The sequence below is a fragment of the Acomys minous genome (genome assembly GCF_964271855.1).
Source record: "Acomys minous genome assembly, chromosome: 11".
NCBI classification, from domain to species: Eukaryota; Metazoa; Chordata; class Mammalia; order Rodentia; family Muridae; genus Acomys; species Acomys minous.
In genome coordinates, this window is record NC_140492.1 from 53553973 (window position 1) to 53580235 (window position 26263).

At 41.8% G+C, this 26263-nt stretch overlaps 1 protein-coding gene across 2 annotated transcripts in view; it reads right to left on the reverse strand.

Annotated features, from left to right (window-relative positions):
• The window catches only part of TMEM39A (transmembrane protein 39A), a 29508-nt gene that overhangs the window by 2041 nt on the left and 1204 nt on the right, over positions 1 to 26263 (reverse strand). Inside the window, exons 2-8 of one of the 2 annotated variants that reach the window (XM_084801295.1) lie at positions 25848 to 26035; positions 16828 to 17050; positions 14729 to 14812; positions 8323 to 8477; positions 3973 to 4315; positions 3035 to 3222; positions 1068 to 1188 (exon numbers count right to left, since the gene is read on the reverse strand). In XM_084801295.1, the coding sequence (XP_084657421.1) occupies positions 1068 to 1188; positions 3035 to 3222; positions 3973 to 4315; positions 8323 to 8477; positions 14729 to 14812; positions 16828 to 17050; positions 25848 to 25960 (1227 nt within the window). In that variant the 5' untranslated portion in view covers positions 25961 to 26035. The remainder of the gene's footprint in view (positions 1 to 1067; positions 1189 to 3034; positions 3223 to 3972; positions 4316 to 8322; positions 8478 to 14728; positions 14813 to 16827; positions 17051 to 25847; positions 26036 to 26263) is intronic. The other variant, XM_084801296.1, reaches the window with a different exon arrangement.

The following is a 26263-nucleotide window of genomic DNA, read 5'->3' on the forward strand; positions in this document are numbered from 1 at the left end:
CATGAACAAGAAAACTATAATAATTTAAGGGGACAGCAGCGGCCAAAACAATCCACTCACAATCCCTAAAGGCTTCCCTGCTGACTTGACTCCTATGGAGAGTCACATGCTCTGAGTCCGCTCCTCATCTTCAGGTAACCCCACTAGTAGAGCAGGTGCTACCGTCTCCTTCATCCTTCCCATGTTCCTCCCTCTAACAAGGGGTTTCAGGCATCTTGCCCTGACATGGGTTACATGCGAAAGGCCTCACAGGAACCAGAAAATCCATGTCCTCTCAAAAGGAATTGGCAGGACAGGAAAAAAAGGATATAAATATATAAATACATGTTACTATAGAATGCTAAGGCAGTGCACTGCACATCGGGTACTTTGACTAAAATTTACTCTCTGCATACACCTTTTTCCTACCACACTGGTCAGCCAGCTGCCCTTTCTGTACAAGTCAGATACTTCTGATCTTGCCTAGATCTAGCTGAAACATCTAGAAAACAGTTTAATTAAAACACAACTCAAGGCATTAAGTTCAAATGGCACAGAAGCTACATTTAATGAACGCCTACTGCTTTTTCCTCTTTTAAAATTTAACTTTATTTCTTTTAAAATCAAGACAACACTTTTAAAAACATTATTACCATATCACAGAGCCCTTTACTGCACAGACCCGTCTGTCTGTCTGTGTGTTTGAACAGGGCTGACACAGCCAAGGCTCCCTGGAGCTTTTGGTCCTCCTACCTTCACTTCCCAAGTGTGAGGATTACTGTCACATGCTACCATGCCAGGCTCACATGCAACATATGTGACAGTCCCCTATAATTACCAAATTTAGCTGCCAGGTGAAAAAGGAAGTCATGTAACTCCCTGCTCGTTTTAAGCAATAGTATATGAACTTTAAAGTGCCTTTCCATTGACATTTCTCAAGATCAAGGGCCAATGTGACAGTAACATCAACAATGACCACATGATAATCTCCTGTTGTACCCATCACATGCCGTGATGGGTGCTTGCATACAGAGTGGCCTCCTAACAATTCTAAGTTTATGCTTGAAAAATAAGTAAGTGGTACTTGCATAAAAGCGGGCATGGGATACATCTGAAGGCACTGCCACGTTGTAAGGTCCCATGGCTCTATATAAACATCTGCTGTGTCGCACCAACACCCCTTGAGGCCATATTGTGTTTTCTGACCAACTATGGGAGAAAGAAATGCACTGTTAGAACACTGAGAATTGAGGAGGCAGTGTTTTGAAAGGCCAGATTAAGCATTCAAGGCTTCATCTGCCTGAATTCTGAACATACATACAGTATCCCACAGCCAAACCCTTAGGAGTTAGAATCTGTCATGGCAACTTCACTGTTATACAGTGAACAGAAACTCCTGAGGACTCAGTTAACTCAGTGTGAAGTAAAAGGCTTGGAGAGTGAGCGGCCAGAAGGTAGGAGAGAGTGAGTGTTCATCTGGAACCCAAGTGAGCAGAAAGTAAGAGGTTACAAACAGCAGGGGAAAGCCGATGACAACAGCAACAACAAAAAAAACAGAGAAATTCACAGCACTGCCAAACTAGAAGACGTCTGCTGCATAATCACACCCCTACACAGGATCAGTTTACCTATCACATAATTCAAGTATCTCACAGATGTGAGAAGCTGTATGCAGAACACAGACACACACGAGTACTAACACAGACTCTCCTCTTTACCGCTTTCTTGGTTTATTTCTATAGAGTTTTCTCTAAGGAAAAGATATTAGGGAGGAAAAAGCTTCTTTCTTTCCAACGTCAATGTAATGGAGCTGCAGAAGGATGGAAATCTTCAAATTAAACTTTTTTTTCCACTTAACTCTAAGTTAATTCATCACTTCCTGATTTTGGAAAGGTTAGTTTCCTAGGATAAGAACTGGGACAGCAGTTTAGATATGTTAACAATAAAAATTATTCTAGCACCCTGAATGAAGCTTTCCCAGTTCAGAACACGTTCCACCGGCCTTGCTCACACTTACCAGCATTAAGGTGATGATACACCTCATGGCCACGTGCCACCAGTAGCCTGAAGATGTACAGTACTAGGACTGTGGGTTGTACTTTCAATTGTTATTGAAATCTGTCCTTTGCCCACATTCAGGTTTCTTTCTTTCAGTTCCTGGGCTTGAAGGCCTGTGCTAATCTGTATCAGACATCAAGGCAGATAATTGAAGGGAGAACTCTGAGGGGGAGAGGGGGAGGAAGGTCACCTTAATCTGTCCCGTTTATAATGAGGGGAACACTGGTGGATGAAACTGTGAAATATTTAAATTATATTCAAAAAAAAAAAGGGAGGTGAGAAGGGTCCATATTTGAAGATGCTGCAGGCCTGAGAGACAGCTATGACAGTAGGCTTAGAGCTCACAGAATGAAAGCATCTGGAAGCTACGCATCTTTAATTACAGAGGCCATGCAAAGAAATGACTGATAAAGGTACACAATCAAAGCCAGGGACAGTTTTCATTGAAGAATAGGAGAAGCACGGACACAGTACAGAGATTAGGAAGAAAAAAGAAAGAACAATAGGCAAAGAAAATTACTAGACCACATCTGATTAATTAGAAAAGATGAAAGCAGCGAATTCCAGCTGTTTCAAGTGTGGGATGAAGAGCTAGCAACTGCTTAGTTGTGGCAATGAAGATAAGAAGACAAACCTTAAAGTCTCACAAAACAGTTTAAACTAATTATATGTACATGTATGTATACACACACACATACATATATACACCCAAATATATTTGGATTTGGGCAAAGGGTAAAAACTGAAAGAAAAATGCCGAGTAAAATGCACTCTAGAGTAACTGGGCAGCTGAAATGTGGACCCATTTGAGAAGGAGCTGGCGATGGTGGTGGAAATGAGTTAATGCCCTGTATTCTTTTTAGTACAATGACAAGCATCCACATAAATGAAAACCAAACAGTGTTTGACGTCAAGGAGGAGAATGACACACAAAGCATGTAACATGACCAGCATCATGAAGAGAAGTGTTACATGGCTCACCCTCTGCCCTACTCACATGTGCTGTGGTGCATTGCTGTAGAACCCATGTTCCAACTTCTGCCATTTGCCCAGGTGAGCAGCTGATTTATGTAGCAAATCACAGTACTTGGATGGTAGCAGCTGCGTGGTAAGCATGACAAAAGCATTGATCCACACCATAATGAGGTGCTCACATGACCAGCGCATGTCGTAATACTGGGTACTCTGGAAGAGATCATAAGAGAAAAGATCCATGCACTGGCAGTGGACAGGGGCAGGGAGAGGTGTGTGCACACACGCCCTGCAGACAAATGCCACACTGAGTCAACATGCACTGGTTGTCCTGCTGTCCGTGCAGAACGTCAAGAGCAGATGCCTCTAAAATCAACCTGACTTTCTGGCTGTACAAGTCAGGGCTGGGAGGGAGAGCAACTGTGTTTTACGAATCTCCTTTCTAGAAGAACTGGGTGCTTCTGAGGGGCCAGTCCAGCTGCAGCGTGCTTCTGAAAGGGTGGAAGAAGGACACAAAAATATCCCCAAAGATTTTGGCCCATTTATCTCCTCTATTGAAATAAATTAAGTTTAGTTGGATGGTTAGGTTAAATTCAAAAAGACTCTTGACAACCTGCTAATGTCAACCACAACAGTCTAAATCTCATTGAAATCTCAGTTCTCTTAAGCTGCTAAGTAATGATTCTATGGTAAATCCAATCTTTACTCTTGCCAGAAACTTAAAAAACGTATTTTTAAAAAAGGAAGGAAGGAAGGAAGGAGGGGGCTACCACGGGGTGCATCACATATATGGAAATACCTATCCGCCAACCAGGAGCGGTATTAGTGCACTCCAGATGCAGCCGAACTCCACCATCCAGGCTGCCAAAGGGGAGACAGAGAAAAGGGGAATTAAACAAGAAATACCCGGTTTATGTAACCGACACACAAATGCAAGGAGCGCAGAGCAGGATACCTGCTTACCTTCACAAAACACAGCGGTAGAAATGCAACATAGTAGGCACTGAAGAGGGAGTTGAAGAGAACTTCCTTGATTCTGTGATTGAAATCAGCTTTCAGACATTCTACTTCATTTCGAATGAGATCGGGAGATAGGGGGCAGCTGTGGGTGGGGATGGGCGTGGCGTTATTAAACTGTTCTTTAAGAGACTCCAGCAGTAAGGAGAGGAAATCTTTGGATTTGGCCAAACTGCCCACATTTGAAGCACCTTCCTCTACGGCCTGGTGCTGAACCACATAGTCTGTGAGAAGAAGATGAGCTCTGCTATCTTGGTGGAAACAGCAGAGAGGAACATAAACACCAAACCTGTAACACAAAGCAAATATAAGAATGAGACCAATTCCTACCTTGGCACATCATGTGACTACGCCATGGTCTACTCAAGACAACGTAACCCTAGGGGGCCTTGTTTTCTCCAAAAGCCCTGTTTATGCACTGCAGGATAGGATATTACATAAAAGCCCCCAATGACCACATATAAACACCCAGAAACAATCCTTTCCAGAATGCAGATATTATGCATGATCACTGCCAGTGGGCAGGATCTGAGCTGGTGTTTGCCAGGTTCTTGGACTCTTATTTGAAGAACTGAAATAAGGGTTCACACAGATCCCCAAAGGTGCAGATTACTATGCAGAGCTTCTTTTCTGAGGTCCAGGAGAAGGATGACCTCAGTTACTAAGGAAGGCAATGAGAGTGGGCCTCTATTTTGGTTGAGATTAGGTCATATAATCATTTTTCTGCTGTGCATGTCGCTTCCTATAATGCATCTGACTTTAATTATAGACTCTAAATTATGCATCAGCATAAGAGAAGATTTCCCCCCAAAATTCACTTCAGGACAGTCTGACTCACTGCTCATCCACCCCAAACCAATTCGGCTCAGACCAGTCTTCCCATTCTTTGTTAGGAATATATTTGGAAACAAACTGTCTAAATCTGACTGCTGTTAAGAGGAGAAGAAACCTCTTCCACTCACTGCTCAGAGAGGGATGTAGATGTAGCTGGCTGGTAGGTGCATTGTTAAGAGAAGGCTATGTGCATTGCCCACGCAAGGGATAGAGCTAGACTGTCAAGTATCTTACTGGGGTGCGATGGTAAGTAACAAAACCAAGTAGAATGCCATGGCATCATTGCCTGTCTCGGTTCCTTGTTAGGTTCTCCATAGTTTTTTCTTCTCCTTGTGCACTTGGGAGACTTATTATTGGCGATGGTACTGACTTCTTGGATTACTTTCTCTTGTTACCAACTTAAACTCTATGAAGTAATTTAAGTCTACTTAACTCACTGATGCGTCTTTGGTGCCTGAAATGGTGGATGAAACAGAGCAGTTGCTCCGGAAGTTAAGTTCTATAAGTACAGTACATTTCTACATATGATAGTACTTGGTTAAATAACTGCATTTTTTGAGAATTCTGACAACTTCTCTTGACTGTAGGGATTAAGTTCAGGATCTTGCACATGCAAAGCACATAGTTACTGTGAGCTGTACACACCTCCCAGCCAGCCATGTGAACATTTTAGACTTACTCTAACAACACCACATCTTCATTAGGTAATTATCACTTCACTGATATCAATTCAGATAAAAAAATATATACCAGTAAAAAACATGTCATTTATTCGTTTTAAACAAGAGAACTAACAAATGATGCATGTTCATAATTTTCAATGGAGGAAAAGAAGATGAACTATTTACTAGTTGAGAGAATGGTGTGTGGTAGCTCCAGGATCCACCGTGAACACACCCACGAGGGGGTGGGATGGGATGTGATCATACGTCACAAGTATCAGGTAGAAAAATCACTTGTGCACTTGGTACCATCAAACAGCTAAACTGTCAAGAGTCTGAGGCCAGCCATGGCTACACAGTACATTCCAGGCCACACAGTAAGACCCTTCTTAAACAAAAACAAATTTAAAACCTCTATATGTAAAGCTGTGGTGTCTACAAGGTTCATTAAATTCAATATTGATGAAATATGCATGTGGGGAGATGGGGGGGAGAGGGAGCACATGCCTTCAATTCCAGCCCTTGGGAGGCAGAGAGGCCAGGGGATCACTGAGTCTGAGGCCAGCCTGGTCTACACAGTGAGTTTCAGGAGAGCCAAGGCTACACAGAAAAACCTTGTCATGAAACAATAAAAACGTGCTGAAACATAAGCTGACATGTAGAAGGGACTGTGAGAGGCTAAGTGTACAGTGGTGGGATGGGGACCCCAGTTCCTCAGCCTTCCTTGTTATCTCACACTTCCTATGTGACTGCACAGCTTCATCCTCATGCTGAGCTCAACAATGTGGCTTTTTTGTCTGGGTCAATTAAGATGTCAGCCAACATAGTACAATCAGAAAGCTGAAAGGAGCTTGTACAAAGACACTCTCTCAATACCCTGCCAAACTCATGTGATCATACCCAGGCTAACCTGCCAGGGGATGAGTCATGGGGACTGAGGTGAGATGCTCTGGAGGCCGGTTAATCCCAAGTCTGTGGCTTGAAGCACAGGCAGCTAAGATAAGGAGAGCCTCTTGATTCCCAACTAACCTCAGCACACATGCAATAATGTGCACTGCACAAGGACAGCATGTGGTGAAATGCTCTGGCAATGAATAACTGACATGGGCTAAGATGAAAGGAAGTAGAAAAGAAACTCACAACAGGGAAGGCTCTATGTATTAAAAAAAAGCATTTATTAAAGGGTGGTTGTTGTTGTTGTTGCTGTTTTTGCTTTAATAGCTTTTTCCAGACAGTTTTCTGTGTAACAGCTCTGGCTGTGCTAGAACTTGCTTTGTAGACCGGAGCTGGCTTCAAACTCACAGAGATCACCAGCTTCTGCCTCCCAAGTCCTGAGATTAAAGGCAGTGTGCTCCACCATACCAGGCCATTAAACATTTTTAAAAGGATATATTTCGGGGCTAGAGAGATGGCTCAGAGGTTAAGAGCACTGTCTGCTCTTCCAGAGGTCCTGAGTTCCATTCCCAGCAATCACCTGGGGCCTCACAACCATCTATAATGAGATCTGGTGCCCTCTTCTGGCCTGCAGGCAGAACAGTGTATACTTAATAAATAAATCTTTTTTTTTTAAAATTTCACGTGCAATTTCACGTGCATGCGTATTTCCCTGTGTGTATGTATGTGTACCACAGTGCCCATGGAGGCCAGAAGAGTTGCCTGAAATTAGAATTTTAGATGGTTGTGAACTACCAGGCGGGTTATAGGAAGTGAAACAGGGCACTCTTAAAAAAGAAAAAAAACACAACTAAATACTTCAAATTATGGTCTCAAACCCATATGTAGCCCAGGATGACCTTGAACTTGCCCATCTCAACCCTTCAAGTGCTAAGATTACAGGTATTACCACCACTCCCAGGTAAATTTCCCATTTTGAAAATCATTCTAGCTAACTACAACAAAAAATGAAATGAAAAAAAGAATATAATAATCAGGCAGAGGAGCAGCCAGATTCAAGACATGGTTAGGAGCCACAGTTGTTAAACTTGGACTAATTTACTAAGGGGCTAAAAACTGAAGGGTGGAGGAGGGTTAAAAAAAAAAAAACCAGAAAGAAAAAATGTGGTTATTTGCAAACTCAGTAATTTAAGTTTCTGCTATTTAATTGATGCTTACATAAAAGGTAGATTATACAAGTTTCAAAGCATAAAAAAGTAAATATATTTAAACCTAAGGTCTGTTTAAATTACATATTTATTACTACTTTGTGGGATATAGAGAATAAATAATCTTTTTCTGGGGGGAGCACTGTCTCCTGGTGTAGCCTGACCATCTTGAACTCAAGAGACCCACCAGCCTTTGCTGTTCAAATACTGAGATTACAAGAAGCTTCTTCTTTTGTTTTTGGGTTGTTTTTTGTTTTTGCTTTTGTTTTTGTTTTTCTAGACAGGGTTTCTCTGTGTATCCCTGGCTGTCTTGGACTCACTTTGTTGACCAGCCTGACCTCAAACTCACAGATCCGGCTGCTTCTGCCTCCAAGAGTGTTGGGATCATAGGTGCGCTCCAACATGCCCAGCTGCAATAACCTTCTTTATATACTTAAATTTAAAAGCCTGCTAGCCACCTTGATGACTGGATTCCTCTAAAACTAGAGACCTTTACCAGGTGAAGAGAACCACCTGAAATAGTCCCCGCTGGGAAAATAGCCACATGTCTCAGTTTCCCCAAAACGGTCTTGTTTTATACCTGCTTCCCCAACTACCTTCGTTTAGAAAGCAAATTACATAGTGGACATATCTATTACCTTTCCATTCAAAATTCTTACTTTATATTTGCTAATAAAATGCAAAACTGAAATACTCACGGATAGCCGAGGAAGAGAAGATTGAGGACTGAATGGCTTCGGAAGAGATTGACGAGGGTCCAACAAAGCACCCATCCACACAGAGTGAGTAGCACCAAGCGGGCCAGGATCAGGGCTGTGTAGTGAACCATAGATGCTGCACCTGCTTTAGTGGCCTGCAAGTGTGGAAGCACCGAAAAAACCACTTTATACATTTATACATTGTCTACTCAACAGTCTCAGATTAAGAGCTTAGCTTTAGTGAAAACTAAACTGTGCCGTAAAAACAGAAGTGCCCACCTACACCTACCTTCCTAATTCAGACTTGTCTAGGCACTGTTACCTCCTTTTACTCCATAACCCTCATGCAGCCCTCCAGTTAGTTTGTACAGTCATCGCTGGTTTATACCTGGGCTTCTTAAACATTAGCCCAAGAACCAGTCATCAGAGGAACACCAGGCTGCTTACTAAACATATCAACACCTAACTTTCTTGTCCAGAAATACAAAACAAGATTCTGAACCAAGGAATCTGTATTTCAACACCCTCTCAAGTGTTGGTTTTTTTTTTTTTTTTAATATAAAAAAGATGTAAGATAAAAAGGTGCTGGGCCTGGTGGCAAGGCCTGTAATCAGAGCTATGTAGGAGGCTAAGGCAGAAAGTTCACAAGCTTGAAAACCTGCCTGGGCTACAGAACAAGTTCAAGGCCAGCCTGGGCAGCTTAGATGATGATTTAGGTTCAACACACAGTGCTGTAAATAAGGAGGAACAAAAGATGGAGAGGAGCTGATTGTCTCTCCTTATTCCCTACCAAACAAGGATCTCAATATTTCTCTTTTAAATGTTCTTCTTTTGAACTTTTTGCTGGATGAATACTTGACAAATCACTAAAGTTTCATAAAGTAATCACATCTTTGACAGATTATTTTGTTTCCTTTCAAACCTCTGTGCACATGGAAACAATGATTTATCATATTTAATTCTTTTTATCATAGCTGCTCAAATATGCCTCTTTATCACAAATATTTAAAACTAACTACATATGGTAAGAAAATATCTTTGTCAAAAGCTGAAGCTTTAAATGTCATGTTTTCCTAAAATGAAGTGGCAAAGACATCATTAGTAAACTGTAGGGAAGGAAATCAGCAGGCCTCCACCTTCACCTCTAAATAGCACTCTTTCTGTCTGCTGTTGTTTTCACTTTTTTCTGTTAGAGCCTTATTTTGTAACCCAGATGATCTCAAATGCATAACCCTCATGTCTCAGCCTCTTCTGGGATTAAAGGCATGTTCCAGCTCAAAACAGTAGTCTTAGGACCCAGAAAAGGGGTAAAAATGAAACGCAGTCACCAATAAACATGAGAGGATAGCATTTCAAGTCTCTCCTTTGCACCCATGTCTTAATTTACAGACCATAGTACTTAGCATATATAATGTATATGTACTACACACTACACTAATGATCAGTAAAACAGTTCAGTCAACTTGAATACATTGTAACGGTTGAATAAAATTAGGAAGAGTTGTAAGAGATATATATGTATATCACAAGCCTTCATCACAGCTATGTAGGAAGTGGAGGCAGAATTGCTTGAGGCCTGGAGATGGAGATCATCTGAGCAACATAGCAAGACCTCATCTCAAAAGAAGAAAGAAAGAAATGGGCTTTAAAAACTACTCCAGTCCAGTGACAGCACAACAGTCAGCCTGTCAGTTGCCAGTGTATGTGTGGTGATGCTGCCTTAAACATACCTACTATACTTCCAGTTGTATAAAAGTACTGTGTAGTTATGTACAATAATGACTGATGAAAACTACTGGAGCCAGATTATGTATCATACTTTATCATTATCTTAATGTTACTCCTATACGTTTACTGTGGAGCAGTACATAGTACAATTCTAGCAGCATCACCTCTTGACTACATCAGGAGGCATGTGGGGTGACTCACAGCCACCATCCAAGTTTGTGTAAAGATTCTATGCAATGTTCACACAATGAGAAAATGTCCTAGCAATATATTGTTGCAGGATCTTGTCCTTGTAATACACGACAGCATCTGTACTTATGCTACACACACACACACACTGTAGACACCCACAGTATATGCAATTAAAAATGTGAAATAGCATTAAATGACCACCAGACCTCTGCCTGAGCCTCAAACTGTGGGAAAGGCTCAAGATGTTTTAAGCTACAGCAGGAAAAATGGTTCCATTTCACACGTGAATACACATCCCCCACATCAATGGACCTCATGTGTCAAATCCTGGGGAAGCTGTTTAAACCACTGGAGCTATTCCACTGCCTCCATTTCTCAACTTAAAATTAGAAATTTAAACAGCAAGCTGGGCCATGGCACATACTTATATTCCCAACACTGAGAAGTTGAGGCAAGAAGCTCACCTGAGTTCAGGCCAGCCTAGGCTACAAAGCAAGACTCTGTTCCAAAAACTAAAATAGGAGACTGCTTCTGTGGAATGACACTGCAATAGCAGGGTTTGTACTCCTTTGTGATTTTTGCCTTATTTGAGAACCTAAACTCACATTGTGATATAAATGACAGAACCTGTATCAGATCTGGAACCAGGGCAATCAAAAACAAAAAACAGCTAGTTAATAAATGCAAACATTAAACTTAAACGTCAACAGTTATTTTAAAGTATGATGGGCGCTACAGGAAAAACCTAAACTCCCAGAAGCACAAAGAACCACAGACTCTAACTGAAGGAAGGCTTCCTGTAGGCAGAAACACTTAGGGCCTGGAAGGCAGACCTGTGATCCCATAGACTGACTACAAGGCCAAGACCTGCCTGGATTCACAGTGAGCTCAAGGCCAGTCTGGGCAATTTAGTAAGACTCTGTCTCAGAACAAGAAGTAAAAATAGGCTGTAGCTAAAGTTCCGTGGGAGATCTTTGGACCTCTTACCTAGCATATGCAGAAGTCTTGTATTCAATCCCCAGTATCCTTGCCCACACCCTCTTAAAGTGACATTTATATTTAAACTGAGATCTGAAACTAAGTAAGCGCTGGCCAGGGAAAAAGCAGAAAACTATTCATAACCTAGCTTAAATGAAAAAATAAAGGTGATGCTCTCAACCACATAAAAATATATATATAAACACAGACACACACCAAATTTTTATGTGCATATAAAAATTAGAGGAAACTATACAAAAATTTGGTTCTTTATGATGAGACTGTAATTTTTAACTTTCTGCTTTCTGTTTTCTCCAGTGAAATGCCCTATTTTTCTGCTTAGAGAAATAATGTTGAAAGAGAGCTGGTCAAACTGGTGAAAGGTACATTTCTGTTTAGACTTGTGGAGCAAATAAAGAAGCAGTTTTGGCCTGGAGGTGAATAAACAGAATCTACCTAGGTAGAGAGGTATCCCTTCTGAGCAATATTTAGCTTTCTGAATTAATTACCTCCAGCCTGTCCTTAAAAATGACTGGTCTTTCTCAGGTAGGGATCCTTTCTGTGGCATAAGAAAACAAAAGAAGGCAAACATATTTTAATGGAAGGTAGAAAAGATGTTTTATGATGAGCTTTATCCATTTAATTTAGATATTTTAGGAATTATGATACAGCTCTAAGTTTTAATTTCTGAATAGGTAGCAGCCACAGCGCTCAGAAACAAAAGATAAATAAGTAGTGTTTGTGGTGCAGTGCCAGTATCGTCCCCAGCCACCAAAAGATGCCTGGCGCTAGTATTTCCCAGAGACAAATTACTCATGTTAGCAAGCAGGCTATTCCTTCTACTTGTCTTGTTTTAAATGCTGTCCACTTGTGATGGTACAAGCTTATAAACTCAGGACTCAGGTTGAGACAGGCAGACGGCCATGAGTTCAGGGCAAACTTGGATTACACAGTTAAATACCAGGCCAGCCAGGGTTACATATTAATTAAGACCTTTGTCAAACAAACCAAACTATAATAACAAACCCCTTCTCTCTAAAAGCCCATGTTTCTCCACTTTCTTGAAGGTGACCATGTTTACATGTTACCTATCAGCTACTGCACACTGCTCCGCTCTGTGAATACACTTAGTTACATGACACTTCCTTTGCAGACAGTAAAGTACAGATTTCAGTCTTGGATTAAAAAATCTTTTTAAACTCGGCTTCCTTATTCCTTTAGGAATGTAGGCTGCTTTGGAAACTGTTAGTGCACTCTCCCAACACGGTGCACAAACTGTTTGATTATTACTAATCACATCATCAATAAAAGCAGTTTAGTCTTTGCGGCAACAAGATGGAAATCCCAGTCACTAAGGGTTTACATAAGGTCAGGACATAACCAGCTGACAAATGTCGGCTTCTCATGTAGCCTAGGCTGACCTCTAACTCACCATGTACCCAAGGATAGCCTTCTTCCCTGTCTTCCTTGCCTCTGCCTCCTGAGTACTGGGATCTCAGGCATGCACTACCACACTAACAAGCACCATTTCTAAATGAAGGAGTAAAACAAACACCACCAACAAAAATTGTCTAGTTTAAACCAAAAGAGCCAAACATTACTGAATTGCTCTAAATAAAGTTCTCTCTGGAACTATCCAAACTAAGCATCCAAATGAAAAAATATAAGGAGGTGGGAGCATCTAGGCCAGGCCTGTGATCTTAGCTATTTGGGAGACCAAATGAGTTCAAGGCCAGTCTAGGCAATTTAATGATAAGTAAAAGAGGGCTGTGGATACAGCTCAGTGGTACAGCACCTGCCTGGCATGCATGAAAACATGGGTTCCATACTCACCTTAAAACAAAACAAAAACTGCACCTATTTTTATTTTGTTTGTTTTTTGAGTATGTAGCCCAGGCTGGCCTTGAACTCACTACACAGCAAGGCTAGTCTTAAACCCTCGATGACCCTGCTGTCACCTCCCGAGCACTGTACTTCAGGCATGTGCTACCTCATCTAGCTTCACATCTACTTTGATCGCCTAACACAGACTCGGTGAAAGGTTTCTTGTTGTGGAAAAGAATCAATCTTACTACCACAGCTTTGCAGTTAAGTTCAACTACTGTGTTCACAAAAAATCAGTTCTCCAATTAGAACTCAAACATACAGCCTCTCATGTCTGCTCTAAGGGGAAATTCTGGGGCTGGAAAGATGGCGTGGCAGTTAAGAGCTTGCAGCTCTTTCAAAGGAGGGGAGGTTGGTCCCCAGCATCCTTCCCAGGTTGCTCACAACCACCTGTAACTCCAGCTCCAGGAGATCTGTCCCCCTCGTGTGGCCTCCATAGGCACCAGCACACATAACACATAAATAAAGAAATAAATTTTTTTTGGGGGGGGGAGGAAAAGGAAAAGTTAGGGGCTGGAGAGACGGCTTAGTGGTTGGGAACACTGACTGCTCTTCTGGAGGACCCAAGTTCAATTACCCGCACCCACATGGCAGCTCCCAATTATCTCTAAGATCTGACAACCTCACACACATACATGCAAGCAAAATACCAATGCACATGAAATAAAAAATAAATTAAAAAAAAGAAAAAATTAACTCAGTTATCAGTGATTATAGCAAAAATTCTTTTAAAATTTCACACTGAAATATAACTTCCCAAGACTAAAAATCAGCAGCTACTTTGGCTAAGTTATCGTTTCTGTTTTGCCATCATTTTCATGTTAAATACAGTAGAATTTATGAAAACATTTTCATCCTTCACCAAGTTTATACTTATGAAAAATGACACCAATGACCAATTCTATCAACAACATTAAGCTTTGAAAAGGTTGTTTGATGCTGCAATTCTTTCCCCCTCTGTCTACTAAAGCTTAGGTTCTGATTTTCAGATTAATCATAAAAAAAAAAATTTAAACCATCTTTTCAAAACTATTTTCTTTTTCCTTTTTTTGTTTTTTGTTTGTTTCAAGACAGGGTTTCTCTGCGTAGCCCTGGCTGTCCTTTGTAGACCATGCTGGCCTCGAACTCACAGAGATCCACCTGTCTCTGCCTCCCAGTGCTAGGATTAAGGCATGCGTCACCACACCCAGCTTCAAACTGTTTATTACTAGGAATTCCACAGTGGTATACAAACCATTTCAAAGAATGTTATCTGAAACTTAGTACTTCAGATTCACTTACATATTTACAAGTAACTCATTACCTGAAATACATCCTGTTTTTAACCAGAACTTTAAAGATTGCACTAAAAAAAAAATTTTTTTTAATCTATAAACTAAAATTAAGCTTAGATCCCACAATCCTACAAATTACATTTCTAATAATTTTCTTGAAATACTTCACATTTGGATTTTAAACACTGTAGGAAAACTTTTTTTCTTAAATACTGGTACAACTCATACAGAAGCAATTAATTTATAATTGTATTAAAATTATATTTGTTCATTTCACATTTGAGTCTGATTCCACTCTAGTAACTCTGTTCAGATACAGGTGACAGAAGATAGTGAATGAACCAATGTACCTCTGAAATGAGGGCCCATACGAGCCTCCTCGCAAGCATTACTGTGATGAATGCTGCCAGGTGATAGTCAATGAGATGAAAATTCTATAAGAGAAACAAAGAAGCGTGTCAGAGAGAAGCACCCTGTGTAGCCATCTCAGTGCTGTGCAGCAGAGCCCACCCGCTACAGGTCTCCTGAGACCACTACAGACACAGTGACTCGGAGACCCTGGAAGCTGCCTACCAGCTACTCCTCTTTTCATGACAAACTGCCGTATCTTTCCAGACATTAAATAACTATCTAAAATACTTCTGAAACTGCTTTGTTGGAAGTAAAAAAAAAAAAAAGAGCTGGCCATGGTGATGACACATGCCTGATCTACATAGCAAAACACTATCTAAAACAAACAAAAAAAGAGAGAGGCAGAGAAGTTGGGGGGGGGGGCACAGGCGGAAGACGGGAGGATCTCTGGGAGTTCGAGGCCAGCCTGGTCTACAAAGTGAGTCTAGGACAGCCAGGGCTGTTACACAAAGAAACCCTGCGGGGGGTGGGGGGGGGGTTTGGAGGGAAGACACCAACTCATTACAATTCTTAAGTTAAAATGATGTTCCAGCGTAGTAAGTGCAAATGGTCAATATGGGAAGAAAAATCCTAACAGTTGATTCCAGGAACAACCAAGTGATACAAATACTTAAAACTTTACAAATGTACTCCCTTCCCATACTATGCTGAAGATTTAAACTATTTCTTTCCTATATCCACCCATCTAGGAAGGTTCTGAAATATTTTGTAGTCCTCTCAGAACTGTGGCTTTTGCTTAGATAACATGTATGTCAAATCCTGACTAGAACCATGGACGTTTGATATATAACCTTTAGAGAAAACCTTCTCTGCTTCATGATTTACCACTACCCTTCAAAATAATGGAAAAAGAAAGCTATACTTTGCCTTTTTAAAAGATTTATTTTTATAATTTTTAATTACGTGCACGCATGTCTGTGTGTGGGTATGTGCATGTAAATACAAGTGCGCATGGAAGACGGAAGAGGGCGCCCTCTGGACCTGGAGTTACAGGTGACAGTGAGTCAAAAGCCATGACAGGTATAGAAGTGGAAGGTGGGTCCTCCGGAAGCTACTCTCCAGTCCATATTATGTACTCAGCAGACAGAGCTAGGAGTCAGCTCAATGTTCTGTAACAGAATCCAGTTTTATTCAGATTAACATATGTGCTCAAAAGAACATTCTAGGCTCCCTTATAGTTAGGAGTGTACACGTGCAAATGATGGAAGCATGGCTCCCTTAGGACCTGGGCTGTAACTCAGCTGATAAAGACTGTTTGCCTGGCACGCATGAAACCCTGGGCTCCAGCTCCAGCACCTCATAAACTGGGCATCTGTAGCCCCAGCTCTCAGGAGAGAGAAAAAGGAAACCTGGAAGTTTCCCAGCATCCTTAGTACACAATGAGTTTGCAGCCAGCCTGGAGTATGTGAGGCCCTGCCTCACAAACAAACTCTCTCTTTTATGTTTTCCCATTTCTAGATCACAAAGTTGAACTACAATCCTGAAGGTCACAAATTAAAAGATGGCAGTTTCTACCCAGGTAGGTCCCCTGATTAACAACAGCTCAAAGAAGAACTTCCTTAGGCTGTGATGTGTTGTTTCAAAATTTAATATCCAAATCCAGTCTTTAAAAATGTGCTGGAGATATGTGTCTAGCATAAATAAGGCCCTGGGTTTGATGCCCTGGGCTTGACTCCCATTACCACCAAAAAGAAAAGGTTGCTGGAATTTAGTCACAGTGGCATCTGGCAATGAATTTAGCAAATGTAGAGAAAACCAAGTATCACAACCCTTAATTTCTATTTTCATTTCCTCTGGCAATATTTATATTTTAACAACTTTAGAAAGTTTTTTTTTTTTTCTGAAAATAATCTGAGGTTTGGTAGCAAGATAACTTATTAGAGGGTTTGTTTCGCATTGGTGGTAGCACTCTGGAAGCACAAGTAAGAAACTTAGCAGGGCAAGGTCACCCTCGGCTACCTACTGAGCTCAAGACCAGCCAGGCCTATGTGAGACACTGCCCCAGCTGCTTTCTCGCCTGTTGACAATGAAGACTTACCAGTGAAGTACAAGATGCAGGATGATTGTACGGATACCACCACACAGTCTTATAGATGTTGATATACTGAATGAACAGAACAATCAGCAGGTAGATGAAGAAAAGAAATTCAAAGAACAGGTTCCCATCTACTGGCAAGTCAGGGATTTGGCAATGACGAACAGGACCTGGGGTGATTAAGGCTGTGATAGGTGGGACTGGAAGGCCAATAGCACTACCATTCCTGAAAAAGAAATTACAGTTAGCTCAAAGGGTGATAGCCTTCTGTGTCACACAGCATAAAAAGCCCTACTGCCTCTGCCACCTACCTGGGACTGCTGGCTTCCCGCTTCCTTCTCTTCACTACACATTTTATCAATGATCTAAGGTGTAGCCATGCCTTCCACTATCTCCTGGGTATGGATGGCTAAAAAATGTCCATAGAGCTTGCCTTGAATTTAGTCTCATTACACAGTTGCACACTGAACATCTGTGCTACCCACCCCATAGTCCTGACACTAGTCTGTGGCTTATTCTGCTGGCTGACCAAATAAAAACATCTATGCTAGAATTTCTCAATTCAATCACTCTCTAAAGGACTGGGTTCCACTTTAAGTGAAATTCAGAAAGTTCTCTCTCACCTGACCCTTCAAATAACAGAAAGACTTGTTTAGTAAGTCACAGGGTCCTGTCCTTAACAAAGGGCCTTACCACAATTCCCTTCTCTATCTGCGCCGCCTTCGCTATCTACGCTGTGTGCTATCTGGAGCACACGTACCCCCCACACGCACCCACATAATAATCACTTTCTTAACTTCTCACATACATAGTTACTGACAAAACTTTTATAGATATTTTCTTATTCATTCTTCTAGACTTTTTGTTTTAAGACAGGGTTTCTCTGTATAGCTCTGGCTGTCCTGGAATTCACTTTGTAGACCAGGTTGGCCTCAAACTTAGATATCCATCTGCCTTAGCCTTGCAAGTGCTGGGATTACTGGCACGTGCCACCACTGCCCAGCTCCATTCTTCAAGACTTTTAAGGGGCTAGGGGGCTCTTACCTCAGTGGCAGAGCATTAACTTAGCACATACAATTATCTGGGTTATATCTATACAAACAAAAAAGAAAAAGAAAAGAAAAACTACCTAGCTTGGAGGAAGGCTCAGTGGACACAGGTGCCAGCAGTCAAGATTGAAAGACCTAATTTTGAACATTGAAACCCACACAGTTAAAAAAAAAAAAAGCTCCTGCAAGTTGTCCTCTAACCCCATACATGCACAAGAGAAAAGGAGGCGGGGTTGCTTTAAGGGATGTTTGAAACATGTCCTCTGTGAAGTTTACTCTAACTCAAGACTGATACATCTTTCTTCATCAAACTTAAATTAATTATGCTTCTATTCTTGTATTTTTTTATTCCATCACATAATTTTTTACATATAGATTTATGTCTTAGCTACCAGATCATAATCCTGAGAACAAAAATATTTTTCTTCACTCACTGCTGATATATATATTTAAGAAGACAGGGCATGGTGGTGCATGCCTTTAATCCCAGCACTCAGGAGGCAGAGACAGGCAGATCGCTATGAGTTTGAGGCCAGCCTGGTCTACAAAGTGAGTCTAGGACAGCCAAGGCTACACAGAGAAACCCTATCTCAAAAATAAAATTAAAAAAAAAAAAGAAGACAGCAGGCCAGTAGGCTGGGCGTGGTGGTGCATGCCTGTAATCCCAGCACTTCGGAGGCAGAGACAGGTGGATCTCTATGAGTTCGAAGCCAGCTTGGTCTACAAAGTGAGCCAAGGACAGCCAAGACTACACAGAGAAGCCCTGTCTTGAAAAACGGGAAGAAGAAAAAAAAAAAAGAAGAAGAAGAAGACAACAACAGCAGGCCAGAACAGTTACAAAACAGAAAGATCTCTTAAGACACAAAGCTAGAACTGTTAGTCCCTATCTTCTTGTTCTTCCACCCACGCTTGCTTACGCGTCAGAAAGAGCACAGCTATCCACAGTGGGAAGACAGGGATAGAAAATAAAGTTTCCTGGGAAGAGTTAGAGATCTTATTTACACAACAAGGGTAAGAGGCTTGGGTTTTGTTTTTGTTTTTTTTAAGATGTATTTATTATGTATACAGTGCTCTGGCTACACGCCAGAAGAGGACATTAGATCACATTATAGATGGTTGTGAGCCACCATGTGGTTGCTGGGAATTGAACTCAGGACCTCTCGAAGAGTGGTCAGTGCTCTTAACCTCTAAGCCATCTCGCCAGCCCTGAGGTTTGGTTTTAATAACCAGAGAAGGAACAATATTGTTGCTACCACTCTAAAATTTCCAAATATAGGATCCTAGCTGGTATGTGGCATTCACGGTACTTTAAGGGACTCCTGGGAACATGCACTTTGCTTACAATGATTAGTGAGGAACTCTATGACTTGAATGCAAAGGATTAGTGCCATAGCTACCTCACTTTAGTTAGCCATAAATGTCAAAATTAAAAATGTTGATGAAATGTCACGAAGCCAGGAGACTCTAATCTAAACAAATGAAAAATTTTTGTTTCCCGTCAGTCAAAATAAAGGGTGAAAGTATGTGCAACTCACATGCTATTTAAGAGTTTATAAGGTCAAAAAAAATTCTCCAAGGAAAGTGGCTTGTTCCACTAAACAAGCCAATAAAATCTTTCTTTCTTTCTTTTTTGGCTTTTTGAGACAGGGTTTCTCTGTGTAGCCTTGGCTGTCCTGGACTCACTTTGTAGATCAGGCTGGCCTCGAACTCACAGAGATCCTCCAGCCTCTGCAAGTGCTGGGGAAATACTTGTTTCAAAACAGACATTTAAAATAAAGTATCCATATAGAAGATTCACACCTGTGATACTCTGCAGCTTTAGCTTTTTTAAACTTCAAGCCAGAAGGCAAGACTAAGGTCAGATAAAGCAATAAAGGGCATCAGAAGGAAAAATGAAAGCATTACTATATGAAGAGAATCTGGGGCTGGAGAGATGGCTCAGCAGCTAAGAGCACTGACTGCTCTTCCAGAGGTCCTGAGTTCAAGTCCCAGCAACCACATGGTGGCTCACAACCATCTGTAATGAGATCTGCTAACATGTAAAAGGCACTGGCACAGGGAAGCGAGGGAGAACCACTTAATATGACGCAAACACACATTTGGGAACCCCAAAGTTTTTGCTGTTGTCTGAATAAGTGATGCTCCCGCTTCCAACTCTGAAATACGGGAACTACAGGCCTATCTGCCACCACCCTGGTTCAAGACTTTGCTGAAAGCTAATCCAGGGCCTCTAGTATGCTAGGCCTGTACTCTACCTACTGAGCTATATTCCCTAGCCAGATTTAAGAATCCTGTTTAGGATGCACTTAATTCTAATAGCAGCAATTTGTTAAGATGCATGCAAGGTACTGTCTACCAAGAAAACTCATTAGAAACTCAAAACCTAAGTCTATCTGTCTTTCTTTTTCAGACAGGGTCTCATTATATTGTCCCTGACTAGCCTAGAAATCCCTACATAGAGCAGGTTAGCTTTGAACTCAAGAGAGCTCTATGTGTCTCTGCCTTCCAAGTGCTGGGACCACAGGTGTTCAGCACTGCACTGGGCAAGGTTTTCACTGGAGACTAGCCACAAGAGCACTGTGTCCCCTAACACCAGACTTACCCGGGGGAAGCTGGTGTCAAGCTAACTTGACTGGACTTAGAGTCACTGAAGAGAAGCACCTACGCACCGGAGCTAAGGGAAAGCTCACTGTGAATGGATGATACCATCCCTTAGTCTGAGATGGAACAGAGAAGGGGAAGTGTGAGTAGTAGCACAGCTCCCACATCTCCCAAGTGGAGTCCCAGCTGCACATCCCGCCCCTGTAGCCTCTGCCAGGCCTCATCCTAGAACTAGCTCTGTAGACCAGGTTGGCCTCAAACTTACAGAGACCCACCTGCCTCTGCCTCCTAAGAACTGCAATGAAAGGCACACACCATTACACCTGGCTTATACATGTAATTTGAAGAAGACAGACAGACAGACTGACTGACTGTTTTGTTTTGGGGGCAGGGGGAATCTTAGGTTCAAAAGTCACTAGGCTACATGGGGAGTTCTAGCCTAGAAGGCTACATTTATCAAAAACACCACTCCGATGAAGAATGTGTTTCCAAAGGATTAAAATGAAAGGTAGTTTATTTTAAAAATCAAAGTTGTTGTAACTGGGCGTGGTGGAGAACGCCTTTAATCCCAGGCAGAGACAGACAGATCTCTGTGAGTTCAAGGCCAACCGGGTCTACAAAGAGAATTCAGGACAGCCAAGGCTACACAGAGAAACCATATCTCGGAAAAAAAGAAAAAAGAAAGAAAAACAAATAAAAATCGTTGTTTGGAAAAGAAGTTTTTAACCTAGTTATAAAAGTACACACCTGTGGCGGCTGGAGAGATAGTTCAGAAGAACATTGACTACTCTTCCAAAGGTCAAGAGTTCAATTCCCAGCAACCACTTGGTGGCTCACAACCATCTATAATGTGATCTGATGCCCTCTTCTGGCATGCAGGTGTACATGCAGGCAGAGCACTGTATACATAATAAATAAATAAATAAATAAATAAATAAATAAATAAATCTTTAAAAAAAAGAAAAAAGGACACACCTGTAATTCTAGCACTACTGAAAAACACATTTTTCCTATCCTCATCTATAATTCCAAAAATTACATATTTGGGCTGGAGAGATGGCTCAATGGTTAAGATCACTGACTGCTCTTCCAGAGGATCGGGCTCAATTCCCAGCACCCTCATGGCAGTTCATAACTGTCTGTAACTTCAACATATGACACCCTTACACAGACATACACACAGGCAAAACACCAATGTATTAAAAATAAAGTAATTATTTTTAAAAATTACATATGTTAAAGAGGAAAAGCTACACATGGTGGTGCATGCCTTTAATCCCAGCATTCAGGAGGCAGACGCAGGGGGATCAATGTGAATTTGAGGCCACCCTGGTCTACAAAGCTGGACAGCCAAGGCTACACAGAGAAACTCCGTCTCAAAAACAAAACAAAACAAACAAAAAAACACCCGGGGGGGGGGGGGAGAGATACCTTGACCTTACAGAGTCTCTTTATATAGGAATGCTTTCCTTTTTCCTTCTAATGCCCTTTATTGCTTTATCTAACCTTAGTCTCTTGTCTTTGGGCTTGAAGTTTAAAAAAGCTAAAAACCCAGGACAGCCAGGACTAGAAGGAAAACCAAAAAATAAAGAGGAAAGAGGTTGGAGAATGGTAGATCAAAGCAAAGATGACTGAAACCCTGAAAGCCAATAAGAGGTACAAGAAAGAATAGGAAATTATGAAAACACCCTCCTCAAAAAAAAAAAAAAAACTTAAAAAAATAATAAATAAGTCTTAAAAGGGGCTATCTGAGCATTACTAAAGTCAGTTAAAACTATCAATACTGATGCCGGGCAGTGGGGGCACACGCCTTTAATCCCAGCACTCGGGAGGCAGAGGCAGGCGGATCTTCATGAGTTCCAGGCCAGCCTAGTCTACAAAGTGAGTCCAGGACAGCCAAGTCTACACAGAGAAACTCTGTCCTGTCTCAAGAAAAAAAAAAAAGAAAGAAAGAAAGAAAGAAAAAGAAAATAAAACAAAACTATCAATACTGCCAGGCTTGGTGGGGACATGCCTTTTACCCCCCTATTTATGAGGGAGAGAGAGGCAAACTAAATCTGAGGCCTATATGGTTTACACAGTTTGTTCCAGGTCAGCCAAGGCTTTATAGTAAGACTCTGTCTATTATTATTATTATTATTATTATTATTATTATTATTATTATTACCACAGGATTTTCAAATGTTCCTCTTCCCTCCCAGTGCACTGTAAGTATCCACGTAAGCAGAACTACTTAGGAATGAAGCTTCAGCTCTAGTCCTTTTTCTCTGTTTGAGAACATGTAGCCAAGGCTGGTCTTACGCTTTCAAGCCTTCCACCCTAGCCTCCCACAGGTGTGCTCCGCCGAAGCTGGGCTGTAGCTCCTTTTAAATAGCAGGCTGCTTCCTTTCCTTATCTCTAAAGCTATTTTCAACATTCTAATAATGAAAGCATGAAAAGTTAGGCTAACTGAGAGACTGGTAGACCAGAGACTGGTAGACCTCGGTGACTACCAGCATTTCCTGATGGTCTTTCCTTCTCGGCTCACCAGAGCAGACCAGGAAGAAGCCCATGGGGCAGCTCTGAGAACAGTAAGCTAGAGGGAGCCATAAGCCAGCTAGTCAATAGGGCTGACTCAGCGGATCTGGGTGGCTGGATGGGTGTCCCCTCCTACCCGTGCAACTCCAAAGCTGTGCACTCAGTCGAAGAGAACGACCTTTCACTAGGGAAGAGGACCAGTGTCAGGTCAAGAGTATATGAGTAACTGTGTCCCTTCCTCTGCCACAACCTCCACACAAACTCTCAAACATATCAGGAAAGCCTGAGACAGGAGTAGGCCCAATTGGTAACTCTAGAAACCAAAATCAAGACAAGAAAAAACTTTTCAGAGAGGAAACAAAAATATTTCAGCAAAATTATCTTGACCAATTGCATGACTAAGTAAAAGTATCTCCGCACTGCTACATGGTCAAGCCTCCAGGGACACGAGTTGTCCTGTTAAGACCAGCCCCCCCCCTAAAAAAAAAAAAACACCAAAACAAAACAAAAAATCCTGGGCTGGCTATGTAGCTCCGTAGTAAAGCACATGCTTAGCATGCTTGTGTGTTTTAATAGTGGGGATGCTCCACACAGGATGCTGATGATGCTCCTCCTAAGAGCTGTTCACTGTATAACAAAAACCCCAGAGTCAAGAATGGGAAACCTCTCTCTTTGCTTAGAGGACTACAACAGTCTCCCCAAACAATATAGACTATTCATCCGCCTTCCGGAACTTGAAGGTAAGCCTGTCTTGTTGATGACACCACACACTTCAATCACAGAGCTGAGAGGAATGGAGATGAAACTGACCTGGAAACCTCCTCCCTAAGGACTAGTTCTCACAGTAAGAGAAGGTGCTATGCAATCTGCCAACAGAGAGACGCAATCTTACACAGCTGTAAAGCATATGAACCACAACAACGGCTGGGCCAGCGAGATACCCCCAATAGTACAACAGTGGCCTTGTATCCTGAGGGTAGCCAATAACTGTCTAGCTGAATGTAAAGCCCACTCCGCAAGACGGAATCCATTCGTGGTACTGTAAACATAGCCAACTATCCATGGCCAAAGAAGTTACAGACCTGAGAGGAGAACCTAGTACTGTCATGTGTCTAACTAAATCCTAAATGTTTTTTTTTTAATCCTAAATGTTTATCTTTATTACCACAGATAAATGTAGCTCATCGAAGTAGCTTCCTTCTGCAACAGATGGAGACTATTACAGAGATCCACAACTAGTCAAGTCAGCTACAGACTCCAACTGCTACATCTGCAACATAGCCCCTACATCTCGGGCTCAGGAACAAATACCATAAGAGTAGGCAGAAAAAGTCTGCAGAATGCCTGTTGACAGAGGCATGACAGGAAAAAAAAATACACCTACGAAACCTCAATAGTTATGGCTGCCAGGATACAAACTGCATAGTGCCAACAGCAGCTGGCATGCCAATGTGGACAGAAGAAATTCCACACCATTCCAACATAGACGGAAGAGCTACAGGTAACCAATGACTGCTGAAAAGGGGAAAATTGGTTGCCTCAGGGAGTGAACTCCTTCATAGGATGAAAGGTCAGCTCTAAACACATGTGTATATGAGCAACACCAAACAGAGTCAGTAGGTTGTATATACATATACACACATATGTACATGAGGAGTTGGGGGTGAGTCAGGCAAATACAGTGCTCACGTATGAAGCTCTGAAACAAAACTACAAAACCTGGGCATAGCAGTATATACCCTTGTAATCCCAGCACTGAGGAGACCCTGGAACTCAATAGCCACCCTAGCCTATCTGGCGACTTTTTGGCCATTTTGTCTCAAAACAAAGGCAATGAGCACATAAGGAGGAACGCCTCAGCTTGTCCTCTGGCCTGCAAACATACACACTCATGCATACACACATGCACACGCGCACACACATCCAACCCAAATTTGAGTCCTATATAACATGGCACAATTCTTAACATTTTCAGGCTACAGTAGACAGTTACTATTAATATCAAACAACTTTTTGCCAGAACAGCTTTTAATAAGATGTGGGGGGGGGGGGCGCTAAAGAAAGAAAGGGCGTATGAGCACCCACCTCTAACCAGGAGCTACGAACAGCTGATGGCCTCCTGGGTTGCTAAGTCAGTTTTAAGAGGCCAACCACATTTCACTGGACAGCCCCACAGCCAGAAGCATATGAACAGCACAAAGTTAACTCAGTGGGTGATTTTTTAAAAGGGGAGTTGGGGGACAGAGAGATGGTTCCACAGTTAAGAACAGTAGCTGCTCTTCCAGAGGCTTGGTTCCCAGAATACATATGGTGGCTCAGACCCAACCCAACTCCAGCTCTAGGGAACCCAGAAACCTCTTTTGAACATCCATAGGCACCATACATGCAAGTGGTGCACAGCCATACACGCAGGCAGAACACTCATACACATAAAAAACGGAAAAAATATTTTTAAGCAGCCATGTGTGTGTGGTGGCACAGAAGCAGAGGCAGGTGGATTGCTGCAAGTTCGAGGCCAGCCTGGTCTATAAAGTGAGTCCAGGACAGCCAAGGCTACACAGAGAAACCCTATCTTGAAAAACCAAAAAATGAAAGAAGAAAATTTTTAAGTTAAAAAAAAAAAAGGAAGAATCAGACACTTCTTCCACGTTGTGGTCCCTACATAATACCATTCTACCTGCAAGTACTCTCAAACACTAAGCTTTTTTTCTTCAAAGGCAGAATTTCTAGTTTTTGTCAGTGACAAGAGCAGTTTGATAAGCAAATATTTAAATACAATTACCTTTACAGTAAGTCTTACTGATAATAGGCTATCACAAATTATGCAAATTATTATGCACAGTTTATTTTCTTTACCTGTTCCTCAAGCCTGTTCCATTGCCACAGCCACCACCAACCAAAGTCTGTATAGACGGTAAAGCTGACCGGCTTAGCTGCTGCCGACTAGGACCCCTCCTTCTACTGGGCATGTCCAGGAACCGGTCAGTTTCCAGTACCACCTGCAGTTGCAACCCAGGTTAATGGCTGTCAACGGTATTTCAACTCTGAGTAATAAAAAAGAAAAAAAAAACCCTAAATATCAGGTAGCTGTTTTTACAGAAATTGGTGTAACAAGCAAACATTAAAACTAAGGGAGCAGGCCAGGCGTGGTGGAACACACCCGGGAACCAGGCAGATCCTGAGCGTTCCAGGCCAGCCTGATCTACAAAGTGAGTCTAGGAAACCCTGTCTCGAAAAAACAAAAAAAACAAACAAAAACACTAAGGAAGCAG